The following is a 12,963-nucleotide window of genomic DNA, read 5'->3' on the forward strand; positions in this document are numbered from 1 at the left end:
TCTTAGGAGGAAAAATCTTCACTACTTTGAGTGTGATAGAGCACTGGAGAAAGCTGCCCAGGGAGGTTGTACAGTCTCCTGTGGAGATAATCCAGAGGACTGTTCCTGTGTCACTTGCTCAGGTGATTCTGCCTTGACAGGGACTTGGACTACATACTACATGATCTCCAGAGGTCCCTTCCAACCCCAGCTATTCCTCAGTTCTGTAATACTAATCTCAGTTGAACAGGAAGCAGTCAGTTGGACAAAAAGCATTTCAAGTTGCTTTTGAAAATGAAAGTACAGTTCTCTTATCACTTAAATGTATTTGAAAATTTTAATCATGATAGCTTTTTTATTTCAAGGATTCTTCAGATGCCACCAACTTTGAATGTACTACCATAGTTTTTCCTTTTTTTTTTTTTTTTTTTTTTTTTTTTTTTTTTTTTTTTACAATTCCAATATAAATAATTTTAACTTCATTGAAAGAAACTCTTCAGCTAGGAAATATCAGTTTCCTGAAGTATTGCCTTGAATAAGACTGTAAGCTAACTACAGTTCATTGCATGAGTTCTTTATAGACAACTTGGGTTATAAATGTTGATACTGTTTCCAGTTCTGGTAAATAAAAATATCCCTTCAAAATGATCATGAACTGAGGTGAGTAAAATGATTGTGCATAATAACATCTGCTTTCCTTCTTCTCTTATCTTTATAAACTTTGTTAACCAAACTGACTTCTTTTTATAGGTTATTTCATGCAAAGGGGATATATTGTAATCAGTCAGTCTCTACTGCTTTCTGGTTTGGTTTGCTTTCTGTTTAGGTTTCTAGGTATCATTTGCCTTCATTAGATAAAATGTTCGTTTTACAACGTGGTAGTTGAAAACCTTTCAAAAGCATTTTTTGTTTTGCTAATGGGTTTTTTCTGGTTGTTTTCAATTTTATTTTGCCTGGATTTTTCTGTGGAATAAATATGAAAAGTAATGGCTTTGCAAGATTTAGATTCTGTTGAGTGAATAATTAAATTTGGATTGATTTTTTTTTCCCCTGGTGGAGCAGACTTTGGCATTCGGAAAACATTTCTGCTTGGTATCTTTTCCGTTTCTTGCTCTGATTGTTTGAACGTGATTTATCAAAACGCCCAGTGAAAAATACATCTTTTCATTCTTGTGCCATGCTCAGATCTGGTGCAGTAGCAGCTGTGCCTCCTGTTAAATATGACCAGATAAGCTCAATACATTGTCATACAATTGACTGTGGTAAGCAAAAGTAGAAGGTGGACATGAATATCCATTTTATCTAGTTTATATATACCTCTTTATTCCTGTACCACAGTTAGATCAATAAATGCATCATAGTCTACAGTGCTCTCAGAGCAGTAGAACCTCTTCTGAACACCAGAGTGTCATCACACATAGTTTTTCTGTGGTACAGTTCTTACTTGTGTGAGCTTGCCTACCTCTAGTAAGGTAAGTACAGTTTGTGCTGCTGCTGAGGGATTGTTGCTGTTTGGCATCATTAAACACTTGCAGTTGTTTAAACTTGTCAAGCCGTGTAAATAGTACCCTGAAATGTTTGCTGATAAAATGTGTTAAAATTGTGCATTTAAAAGAAAAACAATTAAAGAAACAGACTTAAGAGATGCATACCTTCTGAATGAGGGATTAGTGAAGCATGTGCTCCTCATAAAGGCATAAACAGTGGATACATTTCTCAATAACTAATTTAGATTCTATAAGAGATCATGGGACCCTTTTGAAGTGTTCCATTTTTTCCACCTCTGTTGTAAAATCTTGGCTTCAAATTTGATTTATCTTTTGAATAGTTTTTTAAATTTATGATAAACTGTATTTTTCACTTCACTTTTCTGAATATTAGAAAAACTGCTAATGGCAATATAAATATAAAATACCTGGGAAAAGCTGGATGTTTCTACCTGAGGAGGATATGCTTAAGGCTGATATATTTATATAGGCATACAAAGTAAATATTTTGGAGGATAAGAACATGAACTTCGAGTTTTCTATTAAATGAAGCATCACTAAAATAACTGTCATTCTCAAATAAGTTTCTATATGAATATGTAATGAGATGAAATTAATAGGATGTTATTTTGGATATCAGACCTCAGGAATGTGACAATCATGAAATAAAAGGAAAAAGCATCAGCTAGGTGAGAATAATGGAGTCTGAAAAAGGGAGAGGCTAAAACTTTCTGTTGTGTTCTTTGACAATCTTGCCTTTCCTTTCACCAAAGAAAAAAGGGTTACAGACTAGTGATTTGGTTTTGTGGGAGAAAAAAAATCAAACATCCCCTGAGGAACAAAAAATCTACAGTCAGATACCTTAAGGCAGTCTCCACACATTTCCCATGGAAAATAGACACCTGTACCTTCCCAGTAGCATATATGGCTCCACATGACTCTGAACAAGGAAGCTGAAAATTAGCCTTGGCCACTATCTAACCTGTTAATTTTTCATCTCCTTCAGTCCTAGTAACAGCTGATGTGGGGTAAGGGCAGTAACTCCATCCTCTTCCGTGGCCATTTGTATTTAGATCAACCTAAAGTCAACAAACAGTAGTCTTTGCTTGACTGCATGAATTTTTATAAAGCATCCTTGGTTATGTTGGTTATGGCCATAACCTTTTTAGTAACACAAATCCAATAAAAGGGTAAGAAATTATTAAGCCATTTTATTTATTAACATAGTGCAGTATCCCGCTATGACCTTAATGTAGTAATTTAAAAAAACCCACATTAGCATAGCATTTACTAAAACCATTGATCACTTATTTGCCCTTTATATTTAAGTAACCGTATATTAAAAGCATTTTCATATTTTGCCACAGTGATGCAAAGACGTTGCATATAACTGTCTAATGCTCATGCTTGGTGAAGGTACAGTCATTGGATATGTTGGCTGAAATCACTTGCATCAAATAAAATGGCAATATTTAATGCAAGTAAAACATATCTTAACTGCATCTTAACATACCATAAGTGCAGACTAACCAATTATGTTAGTTATTGCTCTCCATCTCCCTTTGACTTGGTTTTCCAGAAGTCTTAATATAAAACCTTTCAGAGAAACTCATGTTCTGCAGATATCCAGGAAGCTGTGTTGTTTTACCAAACCACTGTTACTTTGTATGTCTTAATTGTTTTTGTAGAAATACGAGTTCAGAGCAGCCTGACTGAACTGAGTTTGGTCACGCAATTACTGAAATTTCCTAAGTGAAGTCTCAGCCACTCAAAAAACAAATCCCAGATAAGCCACTACTATTTGTTGCTCCTGGCTATACTGCTGCTCAGCTCTTTGGGTCTGAAAGTGACATCTTTCAGGCTGTGTTTCAACCTCAGCTTGAAAGTATAGCACTGAGCCATTGCATTTACAAAACATGTGAGAAGAGAGAGATTTTTAGAAAGTCAGTTTGCATTTATGCACCTAAGGCCATAAATATCCTGTCTTCTCACTGAACAGGGTCTGCTCTGTCTAGGACAAAAGCCCAGAAGGAGAACTCTCACAGGTAGGGGATTTTCCCATAATTTTCTTCTAAGTTGTTCCTTAAATCAATCACTGTGCAGATATGCCTGGAGATACCTCAGTAGGTATCTAATTTTGATCTGCAATAGTTTGTTTCTCTGAACCGGTTTGAGAAATCAAGAAAATGAGACTTCTGTGAACATCAGTTTCTGGGAGAAAGAGATGACAAAGTAATGTTCCATGTAATCAGGCTTTCTGGTGGAGAGCCATTACCATAGGCAGTTCAGAGAATTGCCACGCTTTATGAGAGATGCTTAGTTTAGATTAGAAATAATTGGAATAATGTAGTGTATATTTACTTAAAACAGCTGCAAAATCTTAACATTCATTTTGACATCCACTAGAATCCTTTTGACATGATTATATACTTTGTGGAGTTTGGAGACCTTCCAAGGACCTAAAATTGCTTTTCAAAGAATCGTTGAACCATACCTTGCAGATCTTATTAACTCATCCACGTGCACATATTCCTGGATTTTTCTAGACCTACATCCAGTCTATGTGCACAGAGGCAGATGTGTGATGTTAATAGAAACTTTGAAGGCATGGGTGAACCTTTTTTTTTCCTTTCTCTTGGTGGAAATAGACATGTCTTTCTAGGATAACATAGTTTGTTTGTTTTTTTTTAAAGTGTCTTTCTTTAAGCATTTTCTTGAAGTTGCAAGGGTTTTACTAGTTAACTTTCTAAGCTTCTTAGCATGCGTCAAGCTCTGTTCTTTAGTCCTTTCTTGTGGAATGATTTCCTGTCTAGCTTTTTGCCATGCTTTCCTGCCCAGCTGCTTCAGACCTCTCTGCTGTATACACTTCACGTTCAGTCTCTACTAACTTGTACTAATCCTCTGCATTTCTTCAAAGAGCATTGTGCCAATGCAACCCCAGTGCACTGTTGTGGTATCAACAGGATATTTTCACACCCCCAAATAATCTCACCAGTTGTATTTACTTGGGCCCATGGACAGCCACATTTACCATCACATGCCAGGAGTCATTAGCAGAGCAGTGCAAAGACGAGGAATGTTTCACTCACACTTGTACCACTGCTTCAGGCCTTTGAAAGTTGTCTGCAGCTCTACGAGGCGCGTGCCAGCTTTGAGGAGTTTAGAGTTCCTATGTGTGTGGTGCCTGCTACTATTAGCAACAATGTGCCAGGCACAGACTATAGCCTTGGTGCTGACACTGCCTTGAATGCTATTGTGGAGGTAAGACTGCGTATCTTTTAAAAGTTAAGATGATAAAATGCATAAGAGGAGGATACCTAAAGATCTTAAAATGTCTGGTTTTCTTAAATGACTCAGTTACTGTGGTTTTTAATGGTTAATAGTTCAGTGTTCCAAGACTGATTAAAGATTAACCTTAGAAAAAGTATTATGTTATATGCTTAATTTTTGGGTACTCTCTTTTGCTCTTCAAGATTCCTGCAAGTGCTGAGGCTATTTGCTTTTACTGAGAATCAAATATTTTCCTTTCTTCGATTTCTTTTTTTATCTTCCATATTACTTGAGTAAAAGAAGAAAGTAATATTTTATAAATAAATGCCCCATTTGTTGGATGAACTATTGACTTGAGCTCTACTGTGCAGTAGAGCATTTGTCTAAGAACATGATTAAGACCAAAGACAGGAATAATCCTGTAGACTCCACTAGGCTTAACATACATTTAGTGCATATAAACGCATGGATATTATAAGCAATTAAGTGTTACCATGATGTTCAACTAAACAGTGCAGGGTCAGAACAATCAGCATTCTAGTTTTAGTCTACTATAGTTTTTCCCTTGGGTACAACTATTGAGTTCTTTCAGTCCTATTTACTCTATTTACACAGCAAAGGGAACTGAGCTGAGCTCTAATGCAAACAAATGAGTAAATCTTACCAGCTGTGAGTTTTATCAAACTCATCATTAGCAAGCCATGTAACTAATCATGAAATAATTTGCCAAGGAAGTCAAGTCAAGACTATAGATACAGGGGGTTGGGAAAAGCAGGTTTGTTTTCCTGCTTTATGCAGTGTTGTTACATAGTGAAAAAGCTCCAGCAGGTAACTGTGGTAACTCCAGCTGTGTCAGAAAATAGGGTGGCCTGGCCTTTGGCAGCTGCAGTGCAGCATCCCTGGGTTGAGATATCCTCACGTGGGCTCATCATGTAGCAATGTTCATAGGGAGAACATGGGTACTGTACTATTGCTTTAGCTTTTTCCCCCTTGGCCTGACATTTATAGAAGTAGATAGGTCTGCTAATTGTGACTGATTCACCTTAAAAAGTGATTACTTTTGAAGTGAAAACACAATGAGGCAACAAATGATCACATATAGTGCTGCTTCCTTTTACTTAATTGTTTTTGGTACTGATTTAATTACAGTTTGTGTAGATTGCAGTAATGCTTTCAGTAAAAAGAAAATATGGTTCCATCATTTGAATTTTATTGTCATTAGGATGTTTAGTTAATGCTAATAGCACTTGGTTTGGTGGTGTTTTGAACATTAGGATTTGTCATTAAGCTGGGTTGGTTCATATGAAAGCTCAGCTAGCAGTGGAATTCCAAAGAGCCCTCATGCCATGTTTGTGATGTCTGAAACTTGCACCAGGTGTTTGAGGTTTGGCTTTTCCAGCCTGTAGTGTAGTGTATGAATTAATAATTCATTAAAGCCCATCTGTGCCAATTTCATGTTTGGGTATTGCTGTCACAGTCATTCTGAGAAAGCAAAAATAGTAGGAAGTTTCTACTCCATCTTTTGTTCAGTCAAGGATAGAAACCCTTCTAAGTAGATTTCAAGTGGTAAGCCCCATAGGCAATGACTGATTTGCCTCCTTTGCTTAGTACTTGGAGATTCTCAAAAGGCAGAAAATTTCATTCCCCCATCAGCAGATGGAAAACTTTTTTTAGAATTCTAAGAGTTTACTAATATTTTAAGTCTCTCAAAATCATGGAAATCTTCATGTGTGTATTTATTGTCCAAAGACAAGATTGTTTTACAAAATAAATTAAATATAGTACCACTCCAGTTTCTGGAAGCTTTTTAAAAAATGAGTTAAATTTCTCCAGTGCTACACTATTCTGCAAAAATTTTCATGAAACAGTGTTTGGAAGGAGAAAGTAAAGTACTTGTGGACACTGTAAAACGCAAGACACTTTTCTTAAAAATTTTCTTAATATACTTTTCTGCTTAGGGTAACAGAATATCCATATTCTGAATAAATTCATGTGACTGCTACACTTCTGTGTGTAAGCACATGATATGCATATATGCAAATACATAAATATTTGTAAATTAAATTACATGTATCTTTCCCGAGCTTAACCTAAATACATGCATACACTGGTCTTCGTCTTTAAATGCATTAAACTGTATTATGTTAGATGTTCTAGAGGTTTTTTATTAGGTTTTCTTATGTATCAGGTAATGATTTTTTTCTGTGATTTGCTAGATAAGATTTTAAGGATCATATTGCTCACAATCTGAATTTCAGCCTGAAGTAGTGTTTTCAGTTAGCTGAATGAAGTTCTTGTTTTAAAAAAGTGAAATAGAAATACCTCAAATATTACAGCACCTACACTTACTCATTCAAAAAATCAGAAAGGCATGGGTATTTTTTAATGTTACTATAATTCAGATTGCAAGATGACAAACTAACCAGGTACTTTCATTTCCATTCTTATTAAACAGAACTGGTGTTGGGACACGACACTGGTTTCACAAAATTCTTCCTGTCATAAAGTGTGGTATATCCTATCTATTTATTTGTTTTTAAATAAAATAAGGACCTCTTTATTTCTCTTACTTGCTTTCTTTAAGGAAAATACAATAATCAACAACTTTAAAATAATTTTGAGTGGTAGAAAAATTCATTCCAGGAGGTGAGCTTGTCAAACAGATTCTTGAGTATTATTAAAACCTGAAGGTGGATAATAAATTAGGTCATAGGTTTCTGCATTTTCCTGAGATATGATGTTTTCCAAAGATTCCTAGGTCGTGCTGCACTAGGGATTGCCTCTGTCTTTGTTACTTTCCATGCCTCTTAGGCAGCTCTAATAAATATTGGTGTTAACTGGTTTCATGTAAGTAACAGATCTCCTTGCAGAGAACATTTCTTATGCTGGTCAGAGTAAAGTGCAAGTGGAGATTTCAGTCTTCTTGCAACAAGTATGTACCTGTTAGCTAAAAACCAAAAGCATTTTAAAACATGCACTAGTAGTGCTTGAAATAATTATTTTTATGTGAAAATCATTACTGGAAAGTAATTGGGCAGGACTGAAGAAGTTCAGTGTAGATGGGAATGCAGTGAATTTTAATATCAATACTAAGAAGTAAGCATAAGTAATGAATAGAGTTAACAAAGAGAAGTTTATTCATACCACAATTCCTTTAAAACTTCATTCTGTCTAGTTGTATCTGTGTTAGAAAATGCAGATATACAACTGCCACTTGTTTTAGTATTTGCAGGAAGCAAGTAAATGTTAAGACCTGCTAGTAAAAAAACAATTTTATTTCTACCCTGGTCTTCAGTATATGATTTATAAGAAATCCTTTATTGGATAATTACTATAGTTACATGGGTTATGCCGTCTTGGAATTTTTTAAAGATTTATTTTTTATAAAGACTATTTTTAATGTTTTTGTTACCAGTATGTAACACAAAGTTGCATGGCATACAGAGATGTGAAAAGTGAGGGGTTTTAGTGCATACTCAGGCTGTTGTGTCTCTGAGCAGACGTGTGACCGCATCAAGCAGTCGGCCAGCGGCACCAAGCGCCGCGTGTTCATCATCGAGACCATGGGCGGCTACTGCGGGTACCTGGCCAACATGGGGGCCCTGGCAGCAGGAGCTGATGCTGCCTACATCTTTGAAGAGCAGTTTGATATCAGAGAGCTCCAGGTATATATTCAGCACCTTTTGCTCATTTTGAAGTAGATCTAAAGTACGTGTACATCATAAGGTGTACACTTGAAGTAGATGGCTCATGAAAGAAAAAAACAGCGGAAGTTGGACCTACATTCTGCACTTGTCATGCCAGTTCCTGTGCCATACCATTATATAAAAGAACATAGACACAATCACTGCTGACACCCAAGTTCGGTAAAATGACAAAAAATAATTGTATTGGCCATTAAGCACTACTAGATGAATTGCTTCATTTTTAGTCTTCTGATTGAAATTCAAATTAAACTAACAAGCCTGGGTAGGTTTAAAATAAAGCCAAAAACAAGAGATCAGTATTTTTTCATTATGGTAGAGATGTGTTTAAAGGCTGTTCAGGATAGGAACTGACCAGTATGTCAGGTTTATTAGATACTCACTGTTACCACAGCTATTCAGAGCCTGTCTGGAGGTGTTACTAAAATAAAGCCCTCAGGCTTTAAGGATTACAGATTATGGTGTAGTACATACACAAGCTGATGTGGAGCTTGTCTGCTGTGAGGACTTTTCACTTCTGAGATGCTTAGTTGCCAGCTGCAGTCATGGACAAACACAAAGCTAAAAGGATAGAAATTTCCTGAAAAGCACAGAGATGTGAAATGAATCAGAACTTATCCCTATACAGTTGTTGGCAGGACTGGAAGGGCAGGCTCTAAACTTCAGTGGCAATTTCTGTATTTTTATGTGTATCAAGCTGGATGCTGTACCAGTATAGCATATTAAAACCACCTTTGAGTTAATAAAATCTGTTACTTCTGATACAGAGAAAGATGTTAGTTTTAACCCAAGATGAATAGCCATACACGTTACCCTGAATCCAAAAATCTTGGTAATTTGAATTTGCACATTTATGTGGAATATTTGACAGAAGTTTTCAGGAAATGTGTGCTCATTAAAATTGTTTCAGATACAGAGTTCTGTATGGATCTTTAAAAATACTTTTGTTTCTAGGCTAATGTGGAACACTTGACTGAAAAAATGAAAACCAGTATCCAGCGTGGTCTAGTGCTGAGGTAGGTAAAAGTAATTGTACTAGATGGCATCAGTGATACTGAGCATTCCCAGCCAGATGGGCTGCTTGGCCACTTGGAATGACACTCCAAGTACACATTCCTTGGTTATTCCTTCAACTTGAGGTTTTTAGAAAAGCTGTTCCTCCAAAAGGCAATTCTGAGACCTGTCTGGAAGTTCAAGTCCAAAACTTACTTCTTTCTACATAAATATATTTGCTCTGTAATCTAATACTTCATCCTGTTTTCAGTCTGTTTTTTTCATCGAGTTTGTCTTTTATTCTAGATTCTTTCTTACTAAAGGTAGTGTGTCACATGCACTATGGCCTTTAGTATAAAACCCCTAAAAATCATGAGCTTGTTACATGGGAGTGAGTGTATGATCAGATGTAAATGTCCAAGCCAGAAGTACTGCTATCAAGAAAAGGGAAAAGACTTGTCATTCAGTAGCTGGAAAGACAGCCAGTGCTTTACAGTAAGTTTGCTAACTATTTGGTCTTAACTGTTACAGAAATGAGAACTGCAATGAGAATTACACAACTGATTTCATTTATCAGCTGTATTCTGAAGAAGGAAAAGGAGTGTTTGACTGTCGGAAAAATGTACTGGGCCATATGCAGCAGGTAAATACAACCCCCTAAAGTTACAAAGTTACAACATTGTATGCACAAAATATATACACTGCACTATTCAAGCATTTTAAACAAGTCTGACTCAAGATTGAGGAAAAGTGTGGATTTTTGTTTGTAAGCTACTCAGGCAGTTTTAGCATCAGGTTTTCTTGCAAACCCTTTTTAAAAATCTAGGAAAAAGATCAGATTCTTTATGAATTTTATTTATATTCCTCTCCTGTCTATATTAATTAATCCACTTTTTGTCTTATAATTAATTGTAATACCTTCTTCATAATATAATTATCTGTCCATATGTAATGTATATACCTCTTGAACCCTCTTGCAGAACAGAGATTTCATTAAGAAAATCTGTGTAGATGGGTGTTTTGTGCAAGAGACAGAAGTGAGCTACTCCTTTGGCCTGTGTTGTCTGGATTGCTTTATCTCACTATGCAGCTGTTTGGTGGGCAAAGGGAGTAAAGGGAGTTCCTGATTTGGCTATTCTTTCACCTAGGCTGAAATGGAGGAAAGTGCACAGACCCCTCCATTCTTCTGAGAAGTAGTATTGATTCTGTGAGAATGCCACAGGTGCTGAACACAAATTTTAAACACCTTAGATTGATTTATGGGGTGGGGCTTTTGGTTTGTTTTTCTAAATGGGGGAAATGGAAATTAGAGGTAGAGCAGGCCATTAGCAGAGATAACTGATAAAGCACACACGAATCCTGGCTTGATATGCTGACCCCAAATTCAATTTTCACACAGGGTGGAGCACCTTCGCCATTTGATAGAAATTTTGGGACAAAAATTTCAGCAAAAGCTATGCAGTGGATCTCCAAAAAACTGAAAGAAACCTACCGGAAAGGTGCACAAATGTTTGCTGCGCTCTCTTATCACTGTCTTTTATTGTCTGTCAGTATGTAAGACTCCTCCACTTTACAAACATATCAGTGTTAGTCAACGTACTTCTTCCCATCTTGGTGGTTTTATTATTCAGTAGTGCCTTGCTGCGCTTCCTGCTGTGTGAGCTTTTCCATTTTTCCTCACTCCTTTTGAGTGAGGTCAGTAATTCAGTTAGCTGTTTCATCATCCTCTTAAACAAAATAGACAGTGTGATTGAAGGAATTATGTTTGTGTAGTTACATCTGTTCTTTTTTGTTTCATGCTGCCTTCATGGAGACAGAAGCAGGTAATATGTTGTCTTTGGGAATTTTTATAAAGCACTACTTCCTAAAATCTGATCTAAAACTGGATGCTAAAATTCAATCCTTTTGTTGTTTAATTGCACTGTTATTTCATTACTAACCACCAAAATTAAGCTAAAAAGTGAAGATCTAACCTTATTAAAGCACTAATTTGTTGTTTTATCATTCTGTTAAATAATCAGTTGCTGAAATTAGGCTGCTGTGAATTTTTTTGTTCAGTTTAATTACAGAAAAATGGTATTTGCCCTTATACATGTAAGAAAGATGCTGAATTGCTTCATTCTTTTTAGGGAAAGTATTTGCCAATACCGATGACTCAGTTTGTTTGCTGGGAATGCGGAGACGCAACCTTGTTTTCCAACCGGTGGCTGAGCTCAAGAGTGAAACAGACTTTGTGTACGTATGCAGTGCCTGGTAGTAAACACCTCACCACAGTCTGCCCTGCACCACTTCAAACAAACACTTCCCAACACCTTACTGCTTTTGCCTTAGGCCTGAATTCTGCCAGATCCACTTGGATTGTTTGCTTCTCTCTTGCCCTTGTGCTTTTACTTCATCCTTCTTACACTTCAGTCTTACGGTGAAGTCTGGGACTCTGCTGTCCTGCTAATTAACTTCTGTGTGATTGCCTTTGCCTTAATGCCTAGAATTACTTTATTTCTGTTTCAGTTCGGTGGGGCAGCATTTTTATGCCAAAATTAATATTATGCTTAACATCTTCCAATACCACCTGTTCATTTATTTGGGCTTCTGTCCTTGCTTCTCCTCATTTTGGGTCCCCCATGATGGTCAATGCCTGATGCCATTTGTAAGGAAGGTGTTTGCCTTACCCCCCATGTATTTCACCTCCCTGTTTCTCCCCCCAGACACAGGATTCCCAAGGAGCAGTGGTGGCTGAAGCTGCGACCGCTGATGAAGATCCTGGCCAAGTACAAGACCAGCTATGATGTGTCAGACTCAGGCCAGCTGGAACATGTGGCCATGCTCCCAAAGGAAGCTGAGACCGGAGCCATCTAAACACACCACATTTAGATTGTTGTCATAGATGCACATTGTGAGTAACAATGCTTTAGAATCGTTAAAGCTTTGTTTTGTAACATTTAAATTATTGTTCCAGCACTTTATGTGAAACAAGACGTTCAGCTGTCACACAGATTTTGTCCTGTTTGTGTGTTATGTTTGAAAAAAACCCTTGCATCTAATGGAAAACACCAGTTACTGATATTGCCCTTTAACAAGCAAGTGCAACACCGTTCTATGCACTCCGTAAGTTACTTATCTACTGCACTTTGTACTTACACCCCAAAAATAAGTGTAGATGGCTAGTTCTTGTGTTGAGTTACAGGATGTGCTTAATGTTTCTGAAGTGAAATAAAATACTGTTGCAAACATCACATGTGTGCTCACTCGCTTTTCAATAACTGGGGGAATAGCACGTGAAGGACTATTCTCTACAGACTCCAGTGAAGGAAATAGAAACTCCCCTTTTCCTTCCTCAACTCTGCAGGAAGTAGTCAGTCACACCAGGCCAAGTGTTTTTCTTCGCTGCTTCAGAGGCAGGCCTGGATGTGGAATCTTTATCCCTTGGACAGGAATGAGAAAACTAGTTTTTGGGGTTGATAGTGGGGAGGAGCAGCTTTAGCAACTTGAGATTCCTAAGGCTGTAACCTGGCCCTTGCTTCATGTTTTCT

General features: G+C 37.0%; 1 protein-coding gene across 3 annotated transcripts in view; it reads left to right on the plus strand.

Annotated features, from left to right (window-relative positions):
* Positions 1-12,663, plus strand: part of PFKP (phosphofructokinase, platelet) — a 42,485-nt gene extending 29,822 nt beyond the window's left edge. For 2 of the 3 annotated variants that reach the window (XM_066314824.1, XM_066314816.1), the window contains 7 exons: positions 4,575-4,727; positions 8,237-8,401; positions 9,395-9,456; positions 9,965-10,076; positions 10,833-10,932; positions 11,563-11,668; positions 12,139-12,663. In XM_066314824.1, the coding sequence (XP_066170921.1) occupies positions 4,575-4,727; positions 8,237-8,401; positions 9,395-9,456; positions 9,965-10,076; positions 10,833-10,932; positions 11,563-11,668; positions 12,139-12,289 (849 nt within the window). In that variant the 3' untranslated portion in view covers positions 12,290-12,663. The remainder of the gene's footprint in view (positions 1-4,574; positions 4,728-8,236; positions 8,402-9,394; positions 9,457-9,964; positions 10,077-10,832; positions 10,933-11,562; positions 11,669-12,138) is intronic. The other variant, XM_066314808.1, reaches the window with a different exon arrangement.
* Positions 12,664-12,963: the final 300 nt, after the last annotated feature.

This window comes from Sylvia atricapilla, chromosome 1 (genome assembly GCF_009819655.1).
Source record: "Sylvia atricapilla isolate bSylAtr1 chromosome 1, bSylAtr1.pri, whole genome shotgun sequence".
Classification (NCBI taxonomy): domain Eukaryota; kingdom Metazoa; phylum Chordata; class Aves; order Passeriformes; family Sylviidae; genus Sylvia; species Sylvia atricapilla.